The sequence below is a fragment of the Salvelinus alpinus genome, chromosome 17, assembly GCF_045679555.1.
Source record: "Salvelinus alpinus chromosome 17, SLU_Salpinus.1, whole genome shotgun sequence".
NCBI classification, from domain to species: Eukaryota; Metazoa; Chordata; class Actinopteri; order Salmoniformes; family Salmonidae; genus Salvelinus; species Salvelinus alpinus.
Window position 1 is genome coordinate 28,737,365 of NC_092102.1, and position 24,357 is coordinate 28,761,721.

Consider the following 24,357-nt stretch of genomic DNA (forward strand, 5'->3'; position numbering starts at 1 on the left):
AACCACTAGGCTATTTGAACAATTGTCCCTGTATAAATTACTACTGGAAAAACAACAATCATTCAAAAGGCAGATAACTTATGAAACCCAGAGCCATCTACAGCTGTGATAAAAAGCCATTATGAGGACCCCGATTTCTAACAAATACCCAGAGAGATTACTGTAGTGTCCAACACTCCTATTCCTGTTTAATCCAGTCAGGAACAAATCTACCACAAATATGATGACTAGCCTTTCCCCTCTGAAACCAATCCTACGAAAAGAGGCAGGATTATATCACTCAGGGTCAAACTGGACTGTGCTTGTTTCTGGTTAGGCTATACATCCAAGGGTGTAGCCTATATCTAAACCAAACTGAGTGAGGTGTATGTTAGTGATTGGTAATGGTAAGTAAAGGGGAAGCAGAGCCTTGCACCAGCAGGACTGTGGGAAGGGTGTGTGGAGAGAGTGGTTCCGCTAGCTGAGCCTTACACACATCCCACTGCAGGCACGGCAGGCAGCACAAGTCGAGCGCAGAGAGAGCAGCTGTGGGGAGCCAGGGGTTAGATCCTCTGTCACCTCCCATCTCCCTCTCAAGAACTGCACACACTGCACTGCCTGCCCTGAAAGGATACCAACTAGGATAAATCAGGATACTACAGTGGGGCCTATGGTGTGGTACCAAAACATAGCGCTTCCACCATCTACCAGTCAGCCATGCGTACATAAACATTACAGAAGTCTACATTTATCATCATTATCTTCCCAAAAGCAGGGTCGAACATCATGTCAAATTAGCACGTCCTATTTTCATAGAGGTTCTCTCGGGAAGCACGAAACAATAGGCTATGCTGTGACAACAATACTGAGACAGATGAAACTTTTTTGAGGAGAGGCAACAGAGGAGTGGGGAGAGAGGGAAACACCCACTGTCACAGTTCTGGAGCTTTGCTCAAGGGAAGGATTACTACACAGGCAGCCTCCCCTCCAACTGGCTAACTGACTCACAGGGGTCAAGAAAACAGATTTTTCTTTGGCAAAGGCTTTATCCTTGTGAGGCTCTGACAGAAGGCAGGGGATGATAAAGACGGTTTAAAGCTATTAAGCCTTTTTCCACTGGAAACCAGCTGTAGTCCCTTTAGGATTCAGCCAGCTAGGTTGTCTTTCCTCAACAAAAAAATTCTGCCAACTTCATCCACAAAAAAAACATGTGACAGAAGAAAATACCCTGTTGCCATGGTTCTGATTGGGAAAGTAGTGCACTGCGACTGCAGTGCTAAGTTACAACTGCAGTCACATTTAGTTGTGCAGGTAGTGACCTCGCTAGCAAAGCTAAGTCATATTATTGACAGCACAGTAGCAACCATGGCCTTAGTTTGTGACTTATTGGCTTATAAACATTTTGGTGTTCAAATTGGGAAGCAAAAACTTTAGACGCATGTCTCCCTTGGGCTACTATGGTGTCATAAGTGTAATGACAGGGCGGAGCTTCAAAGATATTAAATTCATATTAATTGGCATAATGTTCCTTTACACAAGTTGAACAACACCAGCAACTTCACAAGCTCAAGTTGAAGTTGTGGGTTTCCTAGCTAACATTAAGCGCATCACAACTTCTGCCGGCCATGCTGTTTTATCAGTGTCACAGAGATCCTATTTAGACGGCCACTTCTAGAACTAGCTATTTACTGTAGCTATCCAACCAGCTAATTTGCCAGAGATGTTACAGACAAAATGGCCTGAGATTCAAACGTTAAAGGGGCAATTCTTAGCCGAAACAATAAAGCATTTCTCCGCCACTGTTTCAGAAAAAAGCTGAGAGATGGGGCTGGAGAAATGCAACCACTCAAATTCATAGACAAAACTATTGATGCATCGACTGACCATCCATGTTATCAAAATTATAGTTTTAACCATGTTGAGGCTATACAGCGTTTGTTTACATTTACTTTGCTTACAAACAGTATAACCTTAGTAAAAATGAAACAAGCTTATATTTTGACTTCTGATAGGACACGACAGCTTAACTAAGCTAATGAGGTATTTATATAATTCATTTCAAAGTAAAAAATATTGATGTAGAAACTATTAGACCGCCCATTTAACGTTAGCTAGCTAGCTACGTTAGGTGCACAATTATACACTACATGACCAAAAGTATGTGCTTGTGTAATATCTTATTCCAAAAACCTGGGCATTAATATGGATTTGGTCCCCTATTTACTGCTATAATAGCCCACACTGTTCTGGGAAGGCTTTCCAATAGATGTTGGAACATTTCTGCGGGGACTTGCTTCCATTCAGCCACAAGAGCATTAGTGACGTCGGGGGCACTGATGTTGGGCAATTAGGCCTGGCTCGCAGTCGGCGTTCCAATTCATCCCAATGGTGTTCGATGGGGTTGAGGTCAGGGCTCTGTGCAGCCCAGTCAAGTTCTTCCACACTGATCTCGACAAACCACTTCTGTAGGGACCTCACTTTGTGCATGCTGAAACAGGAAAGGAAATTCCCCGAACTTTTGCCACAAAGTTGGAAGCACAGAATCGTCTAGTATGTCATTGCATGCTGTAGCGTAAGATTTCCCTTCAATGGAACTAAGGGGACTAACCATGAAAAACAGCTCCAGACCATTATTCCTCCTACACCAAATTTTACAGTTGGCACTATATATTTGGGCAGGTAGCGTTCTCCTGGAATTCACCAAAACCAGATTCGTCCGTTGGACTGCCAGATGGTGCAGCGTGATTAATCACTCCAGAAAACGCGTTTCCACTGCTCCAGTCCAATGGCGGCAAGCTTTAGACCACTCTAGTCAACGCTTGGCATTGCAAATGGTGATCTTAGGCTTGTTTGCGGCTGATTGACCACGGAAACCCATTTCATGAAGCCCCCGACTAACAGTTCTTGATGCTGACGTTGTTTCCAGAGGCAGTTTGGAACTCGGTACTGAATGTCGCAGCCAAGGACAGACAATTTTTACTTAATACGCACTTCAGTACTCGGCAGTCCAGTTCGCGGCTGAGCTGTTGTTGCACCATGACTTTCCACTTCACAATAACAGCACTTAGAGTTGACCGGTGCAGCTCTAGCAGGGCAGATATTTTTGTAACTGAGCTGTTGGAAAGGTGGCATCCTATGAAGGTGCCACGTTAAAAGTCACTGAGCTCTTCAGTAAGGCCATTCTACTGACAATGTTTGTCTGTGGAGATTGCATGGCGGTGTGCTTGATTTTATATACCTGTCAGCAACGGGTGTGGCTGAAATAGCCGAATCCACTAATTTGAAGGGGTGTCCACATACATTAGTTACTTACACTATATATACAAAAGTATCTTGCTAGATGTATCTAACTAGCTAGTTAGCAAATGTTACCTGTCAAACGTTGGCAAGCTAACGCTCCCTTCCTTGACTTACCTTAAATACCGTGGCTCGGCCACAGTACTTTGAAGCAATAATATCGACAGAGCTTGCAAAGTTAGCTACTCCAGATATAAATAGAAATTGCTAATGGTACTAGCTAGCTAGAATGTTTAGCCTTTGTTAAAGTGAGTCTTTTTCTAACGGCTAGCTGGACAACTGGGGGAATCGTCCAGGGCAAGGGTTACCATAGTAACATTAAATATCTAAATTGCAGCCAAAATGGAACTTATGCTGCTACAATCACAATGTAACATCGGACCACTGCATTGTGTAAAAGCACTGCACGAAATTCTAATAGCTCAAATGTATCCTGCCGAGGCTTGTACGTTTCTCGGAAGGTAACTAGGAGCAAATTGCTACAGTATGCAACCTACAGTAATGATCACGTTACACAGGCATTGGGTTATAGTACCAATGAGGAGGGGCTGTGAGCACACCGCACGCGCCTCGCTGGTGGGGGATTGTTCCCACTGTGTTTGGTAATTCTGCATCCCACAAGAGAACAATGTGACATATGGAATGGCATGCGATGATACACAGTATACAGTGAACTATGCACTTCAACGGTATGCGGTTGCTGCATACCCTACATCAAAAGAAAAGGATGACTGACCACTGTAGGACAATTTATACAATTAACTCCAGCAATCATCGGATATTGTTTAATTGATTGCCTACTAGGGATGGATAACAACACATTTATATGCGATGTTGGATGTCAGCTGGAGTACCTTCTTGAAATATATGTTTGATATTAATACTATATTTTGGAATGGTATTATAATAGCCTACTATAACATTTTAAGTTGTGAGAGGATCGAATAGATTGTTAACTTCTACAGCACACGTTTTGCTATAATAATTGAATTGATACAAATTATAGCCTATGCATTATATCAAAAATCTACAAGGCATAGGGTATTATCGAAAATCAATAATATAAACCATTTTATCAGTCATTCATTGGTTAGAAATTATTATATATTTGGGTATAAATAAGCTGAAAAATGGGGAGGTGTAATTGCCACAACATTATTTCCCAAAGCTGCTGAAAATAGCTTAGCCCACAGTTGAGAACAGCAAAATATCAACACAACCGTATCATCTAAAATAAATGCTTACCTTCACTTCTGATGGTGAATTTTCAAGTGTGAATGTCAAACCACTCTCCAATTTCTCCCCCTTTCCGGTCTCTTTATTTACGTTTAATTCTAAAGACAATGTCCTGGTATGGGAGCGAGTACAGGACCCTCCAAGACTTGCACTGTCAGCCAGCCCCAAAGATGGAGGCGGGGCAGCGGCAGTGGTAACCGACGTCACACGCCTCGTGCAAAATAGGGACTGTAGGCAACAGTGCGTTCGAGTGGGTTCACTCAATACATTTCAAATGGTCTTTGGCGGCTTTATAAATACATATTTTACCACTGCCTCTCCCCTCTTCTCTTTGTCAATTCCCACACTGGAGTACAGTACAGTCATTGCTTTGTTTCTTGCTCTACAAATGCCCACACCTGACTTCACATTCAGTATTTTCACTTAAAACCTTTACTTCAGAAATATGTAATTGATTCATCAAAATAAAAACATGTGTAGGCAAATAAGAGAGTGATACACGAACAATCAATAGCCTACAGTAACTTACACACAAAGGAGGCATTTAAAGAAAAGTATATGCCTTAAGGTTTGACCCATTTCTATGGTTTGATCACACAATAGTCTTCTTTCATTCTGAAGGACTTTTTAGCAATTGAGTAAAAATGATATTTAAAAAAAATTCATAGCATAACCACGTGAGTCCCTTTAAAGGGAGTCAACAGATGATTTGTGTGCGGATAAGGCGTATGTACTGTACGCACTTTAAGACAGATTTATGGGGAACTTCTGCCACCTACAGGCGAAACCTGGAATGTGTATGTATCAATAACACACAATTTCAAAACATACGAACCCGTAACACACATCTCATAGCGTGTTCAATATTGATGTGAGTGTAGACCCTTGAAATTGTTCATGCCACTATATATATTAGAGCAGGTCAGCACCATGCACTCTATTCCAGTCCTTATAGTTACATTGACCAACACAATACATTGACTTTATTAAGCTACATTCTCCCCAGTATAAAACACATATTGTCTTTTTCAATACGCAAATACAACCTGTTATAAATAGACTGCTTTTTATTCATCATCATTATCGTGAGGTGGGGGGGAGGGGTTTATTCCTCATTTTATAAACTAGACTTCACTTTAACTGGTATCTTATCTGGTGTCTTCCTATAGCCCCATAGTAATTATAGCCTACCTACCCCCACCTCTCCATCCCCCCTGCCACCCTCCACCCAAAAAACGAAATTAGTTTTCTCAGGAGAAGACAGAATAAATGGGAAAACAGCCCATAAATGATAATGAACCATCCCTCTTTAATTTTCTTCCCATCGCCCCCCTCCCCTTCCCCTCCCCTGGCGGTGCGGGCAGAGACAGAGCCACCGCCCAGCGTCTGCAGCCTGCAGGAAGGATGCTTGGTAATTTCCTCCATTATTGAATTGGTCTGGACACGCATGTCTTGATGGTCTTGTCCCCCCCCCCCCCCACTCACTGCCACATCCTTCTCTCCCTCTTTTCTCTCTCTTTCGCTCTTTTCTCTCTCTTTCGCTCTAACCCTGCACCACCCCGTGCTCTGTAAAGACCCTATAAAAAACACACACAAAAGCCCATGACCTCTTTCACAGAGTGGTCATTCAATGACTGCCCTCTTACACTCTGGTGCCCGCCCCTCACCCTCACCCACCAATCCAAGCCATCACTGCCTGTGCGTCCTTTTTTGATAGCTGAGTCATTGTTCCTCATTTCCTGCCTCTGGTGAGTACTGCTGCTCTGCTGAAAATCTAAAAGCCAGAATTAGACATGAAACTGAATCTCAAGCACTTAGATGCCCAACACCCTGCATTTCAATCCATCAGGGGATGGTTAGTTTTGTTGAGTCAGGAGATGGGGACCCTGCAGAGCACCTTGCTCAAGCGTACGCATGCCCATTCTTATGTGAAAAACTTGACCGTTTTAAATCACGTCTTTAGACATGTCTCAATTTAATGATACATATAGTCTTACATCAATTATAACATGAAAATCATAGTAAAATTGTGAACTGTTAATAATTAGGGTGATTATTAACAATGTTGTTGGACCAAAGATGTGAGTACACTTACTTGCAAGGGAGACCTGACCAAGAAGGTAGCAGCAAACAATACAACATTTTTAAACATATCAGCACCACATTATGATCCGGCCTACAGGAAACATTTACACTACATTTACTTCTGTTCGTGTGCATGGCGAACGGCAGTGTCTAGCCGACAGGACATATTGGCATTCCTCTGCAAATTGGTACTCCAATACTTTTCTCACCTCAGTTAATTAGACTGCCGAGTCTTTGTTAATTGGAATGAGCTGAACCCCATTCCCTCCTTGATTATCATACCAGGCATGCAAGCACACACTCGCCCATCCACACACATCCACACACACACACTTTCATTCGCCCACACAGATGCAGGCACACACAATCTCGCGAGCACGCTTACACACTCTCACAAGCACACACTTTCCTGTGTGCGCCTGATTGGCAGTCCTGAATGATTCCATGCTCTTTTACAGATAGCTAACCTGGCATGGGGGATGGAAGGTGGGCTGTCGAGGGAGAGGGATAGTGTGTGTGTGGTACACAAAGAGCCTGATAGAAATGACAGTGAAGACGGCCACTTCCATATAATCTTCACCTATTCTGGACAACAGAATGTACAGCAGGGATCATCAACTAGATTCAGTCGCGGGCTGATTTTTTCAGCGGGCCGGAACATAATTATAAAGAATTTGTAGACTGCAAATTGACCAGAAGAAGCCCAAACAGAAATAATATTTGACGAAAACATAATTATTTCAAACCTTGCTTACATTTGTATACGATCACAAACATCTCTCTATTATGCATGGGAATACTTTGGAACAGATTTCCACAATTAAAATCACTTGGAGCTGATTTGCTGTCTTTTATGTCCAACAATCGTTTTATTTTATTATATTATATACAGTACCAGTCAAACATTTGGACAAACCTACTCATTCAAGGCCTTTTCTTATTTTTTACTATTTTCTACATTGTAGAATGATAGTGAAGACATCAAAACTATGAAAGAACACATATGGAATCATGTAGTAACCAAAAAAGTGTTATATATAAATATATATTATATTTGAGATTCTTCAAAGTAGCCATCCTTCACCTTGATGAAAGCTTTGCACACTCTTGGCATTCATGAGAGCCAGTTTCAACCCTTGAGTAGGTGTGTCCAAACTTTTAATTGGTACTGTATGTATGTATGTATGTATGTATGTATGTATGTATGTATGTATATATATATATATATATATATATATATATATATATATATATATATATATATATATATATATATATATATATATATATATATATATATATATATATATTACACATATATTACACACACACTACTGGTCAAAAGTTTTAGAACACCTACTCATTCAACGGTTTTTCTTTATTGTGGAATCATGTAGTAACCAAAAAAGTGTTAAACAAATCAAAATATATTTTATATTTGAGCAAGAATGCCAAGAGTGTGCAAAGCTGTCATCAAGGCAAAGGGTGGCTATTTGAAGAATCTCAAATATAAAATATATTTTGATTTGTTTAACACTTTTTTGGTTATTACATGATTTCACATGTGTTATTTCATAGTTATGATGTATTCACTATTATTCTATAATGTAGAAAATAGTACAAATAAAGAAAAACCCTTGAATGACTAGGTGTTCTAAAACATTTGACCGGTAGTGTGTGTGTGTGTGTGTGTGTGTGTGTGTGTGTGTGTGTGTGTGTATATATATATATATATATATATATATAATCTTTCTCAGAAAACTTGGGGGGCCAATTACAATCTCCTGGGGGCCGCCAGTTAGGGAACCCTGATGTACAAGCTACACCTTGGCCTTACCTGCTCATTGGTACTCATGCACTGGAGTTTCATCTGCTTCAGATAGGTGGTGGTCAGCGGCATGTTGTAGTCGATGAGATCCGGCACCAGTGATGTCGGTCTGTCATTTTCTGTGAAGATTATACACACAAAGTATTATGACTTTCATTCTCCCATAACCTCCTTCTTGAACCCAAACACATACAGGGTCATGTTCATTAGGCACCAAAATGTAAGAAAACAAACTGAAAGAGCGAGGCACTACCTGAACTTTAGAAATTCATTTTTTTTCTTCTGTTGAGTGCCCTGATGAATCTGTACATGCACTAGTCAATGGACTCCGCCTGGGTGGCAGTGCTCTAAGTGGACACTAGAGGGCCATTTAATGAGGGAGTAGAGAAAATGGTGCTGTCTAGTTTGCTTAATTTAAGGAATTTTAAATTATTTATACTTGCACTTTTTAAAGCATATTTTAGCAATTACATTTACTTTTGATACTTATGTATATTTAAAACCAAATACTTTTAGGCTTCTACTCAAGTAGAATTTTATTTGGTGACTTTAACCTTTTTTTTGTCATTTTCTATTAAGGTATCTTTACTTAAGTATGACAATTGGGTACTTTTTCCACCACTGGCAGGAAGCCGCATTTGCTTCCATCATTAAGAGTGGTGATGGAAGGAATGGGTGGTCTCATCATTGAACAATAATTTGCCTGCCGGTTTTGATATCCGTTCATCATGATCCAGTACACCATTTTGCACAACGGGCTGCTTAATTCTAATATATAAATAAACTTTCTTTCTTCAAACATGCATACAACAAAAACATTTTAATTACCCACAATCCTCTAAAAACAGAGGCAAGAGGCAAAATTGTTGCAATAAGTTAAAATTATTAACTAGAGAGAAATATTATTACAATTTAGTATATTAAATCACATACATCATTTAAATTAACAAATCATTGAAACAACTTACATTTATTTTTATTAAGTATATGTTTTTTTGTTTTTTTTGTCAATTTCAATTCACCCCAGAATAATTTTACAGTGTGCATGTGTACATGTGCGAGAGAGATAGAAGAGGGTGGATCGCTCATAAAGAAAGCAGCAAAGCCACCAAATTGCTATTCCTGGCAGCTGCCACAAGCACGCAGAAACAAACAAGCAGCTTTTGACCAGAATCAGCTCTTACTCTATGTATAGATTACCTTAATTAAATCTTGTAATAAATAATGTGGAAATTGAGCAAGTTGAGGAGACTAAACTGCTTTGTGTAACCCTGGATTGTAAACTGTCATGGTCAAACATATTGATGCAACAGTAGCTAAGATGGGGAGAAGTCTGTCCATAATAAAGCGCTGCTCTGCTCTTTTGACATTGCTATCCACAAAACAAGTCCTACAGGGCCCTAGTTTTGTCACACCTGGACTACTGCTCAGTCATATGGTCAAGTGCCACAAAGAGGGACATATGCAAATGAGTTGGCCCAGAACAGAGCAGCATGGCTGGCAGCACGGCAAGCTAACATCAATGACATGCATGTCAATCTCTCCTGGCTCAAAGTAGAGGAGATTGACTGCATCACTTCTTGTCTTTGTTAGTGGTATTGACATGTTCAAACAACTAGTACACAGACACCCATGTAAACCCCATAAGACATGCCACAAGGGGTCTCTTCACAGTCCCCAAGTCCAGAACAGACTCAGGGAAATTCACAGTACTACACAGAGCCATGACTACATGGAACTCTATTCCACATCAAATAACTCATGTAAGCAGTAAAATCAGATTTAAAAAACAGATCAAACTACACCTTATGAAACAACGTGGACTGTGAAGAGACACACACAGGCACACACGCACGCACACACACACTAGCACACGCACGCTAGCACACGCATGCTACATTGTAATGTTGTATGATGATATTATACCTTTTGTATTGTTGATATGTAGTGGTGTAACAGCATAATATGATGTACTGTTTCATCTTTTGTTTTATATGTAATGTAATTTGGACCCCAGGAAGAGTAGCTGCTGCCTTGGCAACAGCTAATGGGGATCCATAATAAATACAAATCCACTACTATCCTGCCCTGTGTTAAACCATAATGAAAAAGAGACCAGATTTTTTTAATGAATAGTAATGGGCCTGCAGTATGATTTCTCTGCCATTGGCCATGATGGACATTTACAGTATATGTAATGGGTGCATTAAACCACTAAGTGGACATCCTACATTAAGATGCTTGTGCATTTGAACTTACTTATACCAGCAGTTCATTTTTAAAGACTTCTCTACCATAATATATAATATAGCATGTAACAAAATAACTGCAAATTCTCTATAACTGAACTGGTATACATCCTCTCTTGAATTGCATTGACGTTATACTTCAAGTGCAAGCAATAGTCTGTCTTCCTCATCAAATTAAATTAAATTAAATAACATTTTATTGGTCACACACATATTTAGCAGATGTTATTGCAGGTGTAGTGAAATGCTTGTGTTCCTAGCTCCAACAGTGCAGTAGTATGTAACAATTCATAAAAATCTAAAAGTAAAAAAAAATGGATTTAAGAAATATATAAATATTAGAGCGAGTAATGTCGGAGTGGCATTGAATAAAACACAGTAGAATAGAATACAGTATATACAGTGGGGAGAACAAGTATTTGATACACTGCCGATTTTGAAGGTTTTCCTACTTACAAAGCATGTAGAGGTCTGTAATTTTTATCATAGGTACACTTCAACTGTGAGAGGCGGAATCTAAAACAAAAATGCAGAAAATCACATTGTATGATTTTTAAGTAATTAAATTGCATTTTATTGCGTGACATAAGTATTTGATACATCAGAAAAGCAGAACTTAATATTTGGTACAGAAACCTTTGTTTGCAATTACAAAGATCATACGTTTCCTGTAGTTATTGACCAGGTTTGCACACACTGCAGCAGGGATTTTGGCCCACTCCTCCATACATACCTTCTCCAGATCCTTCAGGTTTCGGGGCTGTCGGTGGGCAATACGGACGTTCAGCTCCCTCCAAAGATTTTCTATTGGGTTCAGGTCTGGAGACTGGCTAGGCCACTCCAGGACCTTGAGATGCTTCTTACGGAGCCACTCCTTAGTTGCCCTGGCTGTGTGTTTCGGGTCGTTGTCATGCTGGAAGATCCAGCCACGACCCATCTTCAATGCTCTTACTGAGGGAAGGAGGTTTTTGGCCAAGATCTCGCGATACATGGCCCCATCCATCCTCCCCTCAATACGGTGCAGTCGTCCTGTCCCCTTTGCAGAAAAGCATCCCCAAAGAATTATGTTTCCACCTCCATGCTTCACGGTTGGGAGGGTGTTCTTGGGGTTGTACTCAACCTTCTTCTTCCTCCAAACATGGCGAGTGGAGTTTAGACCAAAAAGCTCTATTTTTGTCTCATCAGACCACATGACCTTCTCCCATTCCTCCTCTGGATCATCCAGATGGTCATTGGCAAACTTCAGACGGGCCTGGACATGCGCTGGCTTGAGCAGGGGGACCTTGCGTGCGCTGCAGGATTTCAATCCATGACAGCGTAGTGTGTTACTAATGGTTTTCTTTGAGACTGTGGTCCCAGCTCTCTTCAGGTCATTGACCAGGTCCTGCCGTGTAGTTCTGGGCTGATCCCTCACCTTCCTTATGATCATTGATGCCCCACGAGGTGAGATCTTGCATGGAGCCCCAGACCGAGGGTGATTGACCGTCATCTTGAACATCTTCCATTTTCTAATAATTGCGCCAACAGTTGTTGCCTTCTCACCAAGCTGCTTGCCTATTGACCTGTAGCCCATCCCAGCCTTGTGCAGGTCTACAATTTTATCCCTGATGTCCTTACACAGCTCTCTGGTCTTGGCCATTGTGGAGAGATTGGAGTCTGTTTGATTGAGTGTGTGTACAGGTGTCTTTTATACAGGTAACAAGTTCAAACAGGTGCAGTTAATACAGGTAATGAGTGGAGAACAGGAGGGCTTCTAAAAGAAAAACTAACAGGTCTGTGAGAGCCGGAATTCTTACTGGTTGGTAGGTGATCAAATACTTATGTCACGCAATAAAATGCAATTTAATTACTTAAAAATCATACAATGTGATTTTCTGGATTTTTGTTTTAGATTCCGTCTCTCACAGTTGAAGTGTACCTATGATAAAAATGACAGACCTCTACATGCTTTGTAAGTAGGAAAACCTTCAAAATCGGCAGTGTATCAAATACTTGTTCTCCCCACTGTACAGTGGGGCAAAAAAGTATTTAGTCAGCCACCAATTGTGCAAGTTCTCCCACTTAAAAAGATGAGAGAGGCCTGTAATTTTCATCATAGGTACACTTCAACTATGACAGACAAAATGAGACAAAAAAATCCAGAAAATCACATTGTAGGATTTTTTATGAATTTATTTGCAAATTATGGTGGGAAATAAGTATTTGGTCACCTACAAACAAGCAAGATTTCTGGCTCTCACAGACCTGTAACTTCTTCTTTAAGATGCTCCTCTGTCCTCCACTCGTTACCTGTATTAATGGCACCTGTTTGAACTTGTTATCAGTATAAAAGACACCTGTCCACAACCTCAAACAGTCACACTCCAAACTCCACTATGGCCAAGACCAAAGAGCTGTCAAAGGACACCAGAAACAAAATTGTAGACCTGCACCAGGCTGGGAAGACTGAATCTGCAATAGGTAAGCAGCTTGGTTTGAAGAAATCAACTGTGGGAGCAATTATTAGGAAGTGGAAGACATACAAGACCACTGATAATCTCCCTCGATCTGGGGCTCCACGCAAGATCTCACCCCGTGGGGTCAAAATGATCACAAGAACGGTGAGCAAAAATCCCAGAACCACACGGGGGGACCTAGTGAATGACCTGCAGAGAGCTGGGACCAAAGTAACCAAGCCTACCATCAGTAACACACTACGCCGCCAGGGACTCAAATCCTGCAGTGCAAGACGTGTCCCCCTGCTTAAGCCAGTACATGTCCAGGCCCGTCTGAAGTTTGCTAGAGAGCATTTGGATGATCCAGAAGAAGATTGGGAGAATGTCATATGGTCAGATGAAACCAAAATAGAACTTTTTGGTAAAAACTCAACTCGTCGTGTTTGGAGGACAAATAATACTGAGTTGCATCCAAAGAACACCATACCTACTGTGAAGCATGGGGGTGGAAACATCATGCTTTGGGGCTGTTTTTCTGCAAAGGGACCAGGACGACTGATCCGTGTAAAGGAAAGAATGAATGGGGCCATGTATCGTGAGATTTTGAGTGAAAACCTCCTTCCATCAGCAAGGGCATTGAAGATGAAACGTGGCTGGGTCTTTCAGCATGACAATGATCCCAAACACACCGCCCGGGCAACGAAGGAGTGGCTTTGTAAGAAGCATTTCAAGGTCCTGGAGTGGCCTAGCCAGTCTCCAGATCTCAATCCCATAGAAAATCTTTGGAGGGAGTTGAAAGTCCGTGTTGCCCAGCAACAGCCCCAAAACATCACTGCTCTAGAGGAGATCTGCATGGAGGAATGGGCCAAAATACCAGCAACAGTGTGTGAAAACCTTGTGAAGACTTACAGAAAACGTTTGACCTCTGTCATTGCCAACAAAGGGTATATAACAAAGTATTGAGATAAACTTTTGTTATTGACCAAATACTTATTTTCCACCATAATTTGCAAATAAATTCATAAAAAATCCTACAATGTGATTTTCTGGATTTTTTTTCTCATTTTGTCTGTCATAGTTGAAGTGTACCTATGATGAAAATTACAGGCCTCTCTCATCTTTTTAAGTGGGAGAACTTGCACAATATGTGGCTGACTAAATACTTTTTTGCCCCACTGTACATATGAGATGAGTAAAGCAGTATGTAAACATTATTTAAACATTACTAAAGTGACTAGTGTTCCATTATTAAAGTGGCCAGTGATTCCATATCTATGTATATAGGACAGCAGCCTCTAAGGTGCAGGGCTACGTAACCGGGTGGAACCCGGCTAGTGATGGCTGTTTAACAGTCTGATGGCCTTGCGATAGAAGCTGTTTTTCAGTCTCTCGGTCCCAGCTTTGATGCACCTGTACTGACCTCGCCTTCTAGATGATAGCGGGGTGAACATTCCGTGGCTCGGGTGGTTGATGTCCTTGATTACCTTTTGGCCTTCCTGTGACATGGGGTGCTGTAGGTGTCCTGGAGGGCACATAGTTTGACCCCGGTGATACGTTGGGCAGACCACACCACCCTCTGGAGAGCCCTGCGATTGCGGGCGGTGCAGTTGCCATACCAGGTGGTGAAACAGCCCGACAGAATGCTGTCAATTGTGCATCTGTAAGAGTTTGTGAGGGTTTTAGGGGCCAAGCCAAATTTCTTCAGCCTCCTGTCTTTGTGGGTGGACAATTTCAGATCTTCAGTGATGTGTACGCCGAGGAACTTGAAGCTTTCCACTGTGGTCCCGTCTATGTGGATAGGGGTGTGCTCCCTCTGTTGTTTCCTGAAGTCCACGAGCAGCTCCTTTGTTTTGTTGATGTTAAGTGAGAGGTTATTTTCCTGGCATCACTCTTCCAGGGCCCTCACCTCCTCCCTGTAGGCTGTCTCGTCATTGTTGGTAATCAGGCCTACTACTGTTGTGTCATCTGCAAACTTGATGATTGAGTCGGAGGCATGCGTGGCCATGTAGTCATGGGTGAACATGGAGTACAGGAGGGGTCTGAGTTCGCACCCTTGTGGGGCCCCTGTGTGGCCCCTGTGTTGAGGATCAGCAAAGTGGAGGTGTTGTTTTCTACCTTCACCACCTGGGGGCGGTCCGTCAGGAAGTTCAGGACCCAGTTGCACAGGGCGGGGTTCAGACCCAGGGACCTGACCTTGGAGGGTACTATCACATGGCGTACAGGGTCCTCCTCTCCAAGGATCATATCAAACAACCTATCACCTACTGGGACAGTACACTCATGTGTACACACACTCTATCCATCAGTAATCGATTGCGCTCCTGTCTATTTACTGCAGAGGTATAGATTATCTGCCTTGTATTTCCCCCCTTCAGGACTCCAGAACATTGTCCCTTAGTAGGTCAGCAGATAAATGAAATGACAGAGACTAGACTTGACAGCTGAGAAATGGAGTTTAAAATGAGAAGGGAGGAAAAATCAGCACAGGACCAGCGACCAAGGCTCGTATTAATAAAGCGTCTCAGATCTAGTGCTGATCTAGGATCAGGTCCCTCCTGTCCATGTAATCTTATTCATCATGATCTAAAAGGCAAAAAACTGATCATAGATCAACACTCCTTCTCCTTCTCCTTCTCTGAGGGCTTTATGAATATGGGCCCTATTCTACACCTCCTCGACACCTGTTCCTAGTGCATAACCAATACATTATTATGAAGGTTGAAGAGACGAAAGATGAAAGATGTGACTCAAAAGACTGCCTGATGTCAATTTAAAAAAGCCACAGCATACAGTAATGAATTGCATTCAATAATTCAACACTGAACTTTTGCGGGTGGCTTAGGCGGAGAGGAGGGGGGTGGTGGGTTGGAGGGGTTGAGAGGGGTGGAGAGGGGTGGACCCCCATAGGGAAGGAAGCCAATTAGCTGCTCTCTTTATGAGCGACGCCCAGTGTCAGCTGCTCAGCGTTGACACAACACTCTGACAGACAGATCGGGCCTGGGAGCACTTCTCTTGCTGCGTTGTGTGTTTATGGGATGGAGGAGAGGGTTTGGTGAGCATTACTATTCATTTGGCATGGTTTACTTTACATACTACCCATGTTCTGTTCTTGTGGGAATATGGAAGTGCCTTCCATATGTGAAGGTACATGACAGCCCCTCTGTCAATATGGGACCCTGAATAGAGGAAATAAAAGATCTATAAATGTATAAATTGCAGGACAGCCATTGAAGATTTCACTCCATTTCGGACTCTCTCTGATTTATTTCTCTCCTCACCATTTTCACCCCATTTTTGTCTGTCTCCGTGTGTCTTTCACCCTTGGCCTTGGGAACAATGCATGCGGTTGTGGGATATCAGGAATCTTCCTCTGGAATGCCAGTCTGAGTCACGGTTCCCTTACCGCCACAGCTGTCCTCCAGTGGCACAGTCACTTGCCAAAGCTAACACAGCCAACCAGCAGGCACAGGGGAAGACACAAGCCAACCCAGGCTAGCAGAGCTGAGCACAGTTCAATGCCATACCACACACTGTGCACTCTCTCAGTCTGGGAAACGAGCACTACAATACAAACGCTATACAAAGAAATAAGCCGTTTTTCTCTCTGGCTGCTGTGCCTCTCTCTCAATTTTTTATTTATTTCTTTGTTATAGGCCCCAAATTGGGCTAATTGCAGTGTGTTAGGAAGGAGGCAGGACACTCCAATGACTATAAGTTTAATAGGACTGGGGAGGACTGGGAAAACTGGCGGGGTGTGCCTTTAGGGTGGCAGCAAGACGAGGATAAGAGGGGGAGGGGGAGTGGAGGAGGGGGCAAAGCAAGCAGCGCTCAAAAGTGTTCTTTTTACAACTCATATGAAAATCCCTGTCCATCTACATCCATGCTCTGAGAGTCTGAAATTTGTATGGGCTGTCTTACAGACAGTACAGACGTGAGTAGTAATGTAGGCCTACTGCGGAAGCTTTCCAAATAGCTCTGAACAGTCAGTGGTCCAGAGAGAAACAGAGAGGTTGTTTACCTTTGAACTCTGCTCCGCCAGGGCTGATGTGCATCCTCTTCTGACACTCACCACAGCTCATCAGGTAACGGGTCACTGCCTCCCTGGGCAGGAAGGCATACGTCTCCGCTATCTGCCCATCAGCGAGAGAGCGAGCAAGTGAGCGAGGGGGGTGTGGGAGCGAGAGAGAGGGGAGAGAGAGAGAGAGAGAGAGAGACAGAGAGAGAGAGTGAGAGACAAGGGGAAGAGAGAGTGAGAGACAAGGGGAAAAGAGAGAAAAAAATTATATCACTACCAGAGCCATGGCTGATAAAGATGCTACTATGCATGCTTCTAGTATTGAACACTGAAGAGGTGATACTACTGTCTCTACAGGCTCAATTTGAACTCTCTGTTAAAACTCCATCAAACAATATGTCACCACTTCACCCAGAGTAGAGGCAGTGAGTGTCAGTAGGGTTTTAAGGGTGTGTGTGTGTGTGTATGTGTGTGTGTGTGTGTGTGTGTGTGTGTGTGTGTGTGTGTGTGTGTGTGTGTGTGTGTGTGTGTGTGTGTGTGTGTGTGTGTGTGTGTGTGTGTGTGTGTGTGTGTGTGTGTGTGTGTGTGCGCATACTTCCGTGAGTGTAACAAGGAGAGCGGGGTGTGGTCTAGTCTAGCATTGCACAGTTTTGGGAATATTCAGAGGTGGAAACTTTCCGTGGAAATTATGGGAATATATGGGAATTAACAGAAATATATGCAAATTAATATTAATACCATTTAAATGTAGATGTTTTCTGCACTGGATATATTTAGCATATCATATGGAGACAGAAACATACACCTTTTACCTTATCATAAGTGGACATAATTGCAAATGATTTAATCCTTCCAATAGAAATAAAAACAACTATTTAGTTACGAATTGAACTTTAATTAAATGAGTTGACTCTTCACATGGGTGGATTTCACTTAACAACAAAAGAAAGGGAATATTGAATGATCCCCAATGATCCATCTCATCTCCCAAAAACGTTTTCAACATTCATCTGTAAAATGATAGTCTAGAAACTAAAGCTTTGGTTGTCTTCCTCTCAGGCTTCCATGTCTTCTCCATGGACCTCCTCAATGTCCACCTCTTGATCATCAGACTCTGAGGCCTCATCTTCACTGTCACTTTCCGACCGTGTTGAGGATGGCTCGTTCTCAGGCTCTAAAAGCCTCACATTTGCCTGGATGGCCACCAATTATTCAACCCTTGTATTGGTCAGCCTGTTGTGTGCTTTGGTGTGTGTGTTCCCAAACAAGGACCAGTTGCGCTCCGAGGTGGCTGATGTTGGTGGGATTTGGAGGATGATGGAGGCAACAGGGGAAAGAGCCTCAGATCCACAAAGTCCATTCCACCAGGTAGCTGATGAGATATGTTGGCACGACTGCCATATTGCATCTCCATCCCAAAGACCTTGCTTGGAAGTGTACTTCGCCAGACTGCCAAGAACCTTGCCCTCATCCAGGCCAAGGTGACGAGACACGGTAGTGATGACACCATAGGCGTTGTTGATCTCTGCACCAGACAGGATGCTCTTGCCAGCATACTTTGGGTCCAACATGTACGCTGCGGCGTGTATGGGCTTCAGGCAGAAGGCTTCACACTTTTTGATGTATTTCAGAACTGCAATTTTCTCTGCTTGGAGCAACAGTGAAGTGGGCAGGGCAGTACGGATTTCTTCTCTTACATCTGCAAGCAGAGTCTGAACATCAGACAGGATGGCATTGTCTACCTCAATCCGTGCAATTGCTACTGCTATAGGTTTCAGGAGTTTCAGGCTGCTTACCACTGTCTCCCAAAATACATCATCCAGGAGGATCCTCTTGATGGGGCTGTCCATATCGGCACATTTCTTGGAGAGACTCATTCCCCTCCAGGAGACTGTCAAATCTGATGACAACGGGTGTTGCTGGGCAGCTTCAATGTGGTGCTCTTATTTTCTCACTTTGCTTGGTGAGGTAGATTGCTGCTATAACTTGATGACCCTTCACATACCTAACCATTTCCTTGGCTTTTAGCAGCACATTCACCACACTATAAAACGGCTAACTAACTAGCAGAAATTGTTAACAAGTTAGACATTATTTAAACACACTTTGCTGCAGGCTACTATTTACTAGTTTTCAAAAAATAATGTATGTCATAAAATATATTCACCTCAACCAGTATTGTAATCAAAATTTACCAGAAAGCATGTTGTCCTTGGCTCAGACAGTGTAATAGCGTGGGCTCAATAGCATCTCATTAGTGTGCAAGATCTTGAGAATCAGCTGAATGTGATTCTGATTCTGATTCTGATGTGAAGGAAGAATGCACTGTACATGCAGAGGGTTGCAATTCCATTGAATTGGGGATAGTTGAACCAAAATATGCCACAAGATCTAGAATTTCCTTATGTGTATCCCACAAAAAAAAGTTCACTGTTATAAGCTAACTTTTATGATGAATTTAAGCAAAATTCCCCAAATTAACTTCTCTGGGATATGTGGGACGCTAATGTCCCACTTGGCCAAAAGCCAGTAAAAATGCTGAGCGCCAAATTCAAATATATTATTATAAAAATCAAACTTTCATGAAATCACACATGAAAGGCACCAAATTAAAGCTACACTTGTTGTGAATCCAGCCAACACGTATGATTTCAAAAAGGATTTACGGCGAAAGCACACCAAACGATTATGTTAAGTCAGTACATAGCCACAGAAAAATACAGCCATTTTTCCAGCCAAAGAGAGGAGTAACAAAAAGCAGAAAGAGATAAAATTAATCGCTAACCTTTGATGATCTTCATCAGATGACACTCATAGGACTTCATGTTACACAATACATGTATGTTTTGTTCGGTAAAGTTCATATTTATATCCAAAAATCTGAGTTTAGGCGGGACGCTACTGTCTCACTTGGCAAAAAGCCAGAGAAAATGCAGAGCGCCAAATTCAAATGAATTACTATGAAAATTATTATAAAAATCTAACTTTCATTAAATCACACATGAAAGATACCAAATTAAAGCTACACTGGTTGTGAATCCAGCCAACATGTCAGAATTCAAATAGGCTTTTCGGCGAAAGCAAACTATGCTATTATCTGAGGATAGCACAATAGTAAACAAAGACAGAGAAGCATATTTCAACCATGCAGGTGCGACACAAAACGCAGAAATAAAAATATAATTCATGCCTTACCTTTGACGAGCTTCTGTTGTTGGCACTCCAATATGTCCCATAAACATCACAAATGGTCCTTTTGTTCGATTAATTCCGTCGATATATATCCAAAATGTCCATTTATTTGGCGTGTTTGATCCAGAAAAACACCGGTTCCAACTTGCTCAAACGTGACTACAAAATATCTCAAAGGTTACCTGTAAACTTTGCCAAAAAATGTCAAACTACTTTTGTAATATAACTTTAGGTATTTTTTAACGTTAATAATCAATAAAATTGAAGACGGGATGATCTGTGTTCAATATAGGATTAAAACCAACTATAGCTAGCTTACTGGTCACGCGCTTCTATCTAACAGGACACTTCATGTGACTCTCGTTCAAGATGGCCGTACTTCTTCATTACACAAAGGAATAACCTCAACCAATTTCTCAAGACTGTTGACATCCAGTGGAAGCGGTAGGAACTGCAAGCAGGTCCCTTAGAAATCTGGTTTCCCAATGAAAACGCATTGAAAAGAGAGTGACCTAAAAAAAAAAAGAAATCTGAATGGTTTGTCCTCTGGGTTTCGCCTGCTAAATAAGTTCTGTTATACTCACAGACATGATTCAAACAGTTTTAGAAACTTCAGAGTGTTTTCTATCCAAATCTACGAACAATATGCATATCTTATCTTCTGGGGATGAGTAGCTGGCAGTTGAATTTGGGTATGCTTTTCATCCAAACGTGAAAATGCTGCCCCCTATCCTAGAGAAGTTTTAACATCCCATGGAAATTTCCAGAAAAATTCCAGAAATTTACCAGAAAGTTTCCGACCCTTTGCAACCCTAGTCTTTATGAATAAAATGGAGACAAATGTCAGTCACAGCCTTTGGTGACAGTTTGCACAGTCTCTTCATCATTTTTGCAAGGTGGCATGGTGACACGAGATTATCTCTAGGAGAACTTTCAATGTATTCTCCTATGTCTCCTGCCCTTGCTGTCACCTTCCGATTTTTCCTTTTTTCACGCTGTCCCTGCAGTCATCCTTTCCTCCTCCTCTCCCCTTCTCTCTCAAACTGGCCTCCCTCTATCACTCCGCCCTCTGTGGCAGGCTGGGGTTGGGAGCAGAAGAAAATACACACGCTCGCCTCTCCCTCAAACCCCCTTCCCTCTAACAAACATCCTCGCCAGAGAGGTGAAGGTTGTAAAATGAGGGAGGGGAGGAGGGGAGTGAGAGGGGATCTAGAGGGAAGGGGGTTTGAGTTTTAGAGAGGCCCTAAAAGGGACCTCACTGAAAGTTGAAGCTAATTTACTGCATTTCGATACAATAAAACAATTTGAAAGGGTATTTGGAGAACAGCAAAAACAAGCAGAAATGACCCGAGTCATTATCACCTTGGCTGCTGTAGGTTCATTCACCTCAGTTGATCTACAAACACATAACCTATTAGCTATACAATTGTAACGTTATACCCCTGAAAGGGGGTAAATATGAGTCATGATTCACACTGACATAGCATCAGTGATAAAAACAAACATTTTAGAACTGTATTGTTTGCATTTTAATGTAAGCCTACAGGGTATGTGGAGATATTCATATTGAAAAATATCTTCTTTTTTTAAAAGTTCCTAACTTGTTTGATAAGATTAGTACAGATTTTCTCAGGGGACCCCACATGGGTCTCCGGCCCCAAGTTTGGGAACCAATATACTAACCTCTCTCTCTGCTTGCTTCCTCTCGCTCTGTCTCTGCTTCCTCCTGCATGCATTGCAGCCTGCCTCAGCCTCACCACTGAGCGCCACATCACTGTCTGTCTCAGTAACCTACTCTCTGTAAAGCAAAGTTATTACGAGGATTTAATAACATATTTTTTGCTCCTGCTGAGGTAGGCTCAATTTAACATTAGCTTCTTTCTTCATCCTTCTAGCTGGCTAAGTATTACTAGCCAGAGCACTTCAAAGTTACTGCAATAGAAGTCTCTGTCAGCAGTTAGCCACCTGACTGACTGACATATCTATAAGTGACTATTTACCAGTTGTGCACTCCACAGGAGGTTGGTGGCACCTTAATTGGGGAGGACGGGCTCGTGGTAATGGCTGGAGCAGAATTAGTGGAATGATGTCATTCTATTTGCTCCGTTCTGGCCATTATTATGAGCCGTCCTCCCCTCAGCAGCCTCCTGTGGTGCACTCATTCTCAGAGAGTCGCTATTTGTTTGTTTGGGGGATGTCTGTAGACACGGCAGGAGTCGCAGGAAGGTTTAAAAATTGCAATTTGTCCGGCATCTTGCAAACACAGTCGTCAGCATCTCTGACTCTCTAGTTGCCTAGGCTACTTGATCCGAGTGCGAGCTGATGTACTTCGTTTCACATCTCAGGCCCTTGGCCTGTGCCGCGAGAGGGCGGAGTTAGCCATTTGATAGAGTGGTGATGCAGGTGAAGATATAGTGGGGGATGCAGGTGAAGATAGAGTGGGGGTCGCAGGTGAAGATAGAGTGGGGGACGTAGGTGAAGATAGAGTGAGGGACGCAGGTGAAGATAGAGTGGGGGACGTAGGTGAAGATAGAGTGAGGGACGCAGGTGAAGATAGAGTGGGGGACGCAGGTGAAGATAGAGTGGGGGACGCAGGTGAAGATAGAGTGGGGGACGCAGGTGAAGATAGAGTGGGGGACGCAGGTGAAGATAGAGTGAGGGACGCAGGTGAAGATAGAGTGGGGGACGCAGGTGAAGATAGAGTGGGGGACGCAGGTGAAGATAGAGTGGGGGATGCAGGTGAAGATAGAGTGGGGGACGCAGGTGAAGATAGAGTGGGGGACGCAGGTGAAGATAGAGTGGGGGACGCAGGTGAAGATAGAGTGGGGGACGCAGGTGAAGATAGAGTGGGGGATGCAGGTGAAGATAGAGTGGGGGACGCAGGTGAAGATAGAGTGGGGGACGCAGGTGAAGATAGAGTGGGGGACGCAGGTGAAGATAGAGTGGGGGACGCAGGTGAAGATAGAGTGGGGGACGCAGGTGAAGATAGAGTGGGGGACGCAGGTGAAGATAGAGTGGGGGATGCACGTGAAGATAGAGTGGGGATGCGGGTGAAGAGAGAGTGGGGATGCAGGTGAAGATAGAGTGGGGGATGCAGGTGAAGAAAGAGTGGTGATGCAGGTGAAGATAGAGTGGGGGATGCAGGTGGAGATAGAGTGGTGATGTAGGTGAAGATAGAGTGGTGATGCAGGTGAAGATAGAGTGGGGGATGCAGGTGAAGATAGAGTGGGGGATGCAGGTGAAGATAGAGTGGGGGATGCAGGTGAAGAGAGAGTGGTGGATGCAGGTGAAGATAGAGTGGGGGATGCAGGTGAAGAAAGAGTGGTGATGCAGGTGAAGATAGAGTGGGGGATGCAGGTGGAGATAGAGTGGTGATGTAGGTGAAGATAGAGTGGTGATGCAGGTGAAGATAGAGTGGGGGATGCAGGTGAAGATAGAGTGGGGGATGCAGGTGAAGATAGAGTGGGGGATGCAGGTGAAGAGAGAGTGGTGGATGCAGGTGAAGATAGAGTGGGGGATGCAGATGAAGATATAGTGGGGGATGCAGGTGAAGATAGAGTGGGGGGATGCAGGTGAAGATAGAGTGGGGGGATGCAGGTGAAAATAGAGTGGGGGATGCAGGTGAAGATAGAGTGGGGATGCAGGTGAAAATTGAGTGGGGATGCAGGTGAAGAGAGAGTGGTGGATGCAGGTGAAGATAGAGTGGGGATGCAGGTGAAGAGAGAGTGGTGATGCAGGTGAAGATAGAGTGGGGGATGCAGGTGAAGATAGAGTGGGGATGCGGGTGAAGAGAGAGTGGGGATGCAGGTGAAGATAGAGTGGGGGATGCAGGTGAAGAAAGAGTGGTGATGCAGGTGAAGATAGAGTGGGGGATGCAGGTGGAGATAGAGTGGTGATGTAGGTGAAGATAGAGTGGTGATGCAGGTGAAGATAGAGTGGGGGATGCAGGTGAAGATAGAGTGGGGGATGCAGGTGAAGATAGAGTGGGGGATGCAGGTGAAGAGAGAGTGGTGGATGCAGGTGAAGATAGAGTGGGGGATG

General features: G+C 43.0%; 1 protein-coding gene across 3 annotated transcripts in view; it reads right to left on the minus strand.

The window, feature by feature from the left end:
* The window catches only part of LOC139542674 (nucleolar protein 4-like), a 182,357-nt gene that overhangs the window by 74,477 nt on the left and 83,523 nt on the right, over positions 1–24,357 (minus strand). For 2 of the 3 annotated variants that reach the window (XM_071348397.1, XM_071348396.1), the window contains exons 3-4: positions 17,128–17,239; positions 8,435–8,544 (exon numbers count right to left, since the gene is read on the minus strand). In XM_071348397.1, the coding sequence (XP_071204498.1) occupies positions 8,435–8,544; positions 17,128–17,239 (222 nt within the window). Of the gene's footprint in view, positions 1–4,521; positions 4,751–8,434; positions 8,545–17,127; positions 17,240–24,357 lie in introns of those variants that run through there. The other variant, XM_071348399.1, reaches the window with a different exon arrangement.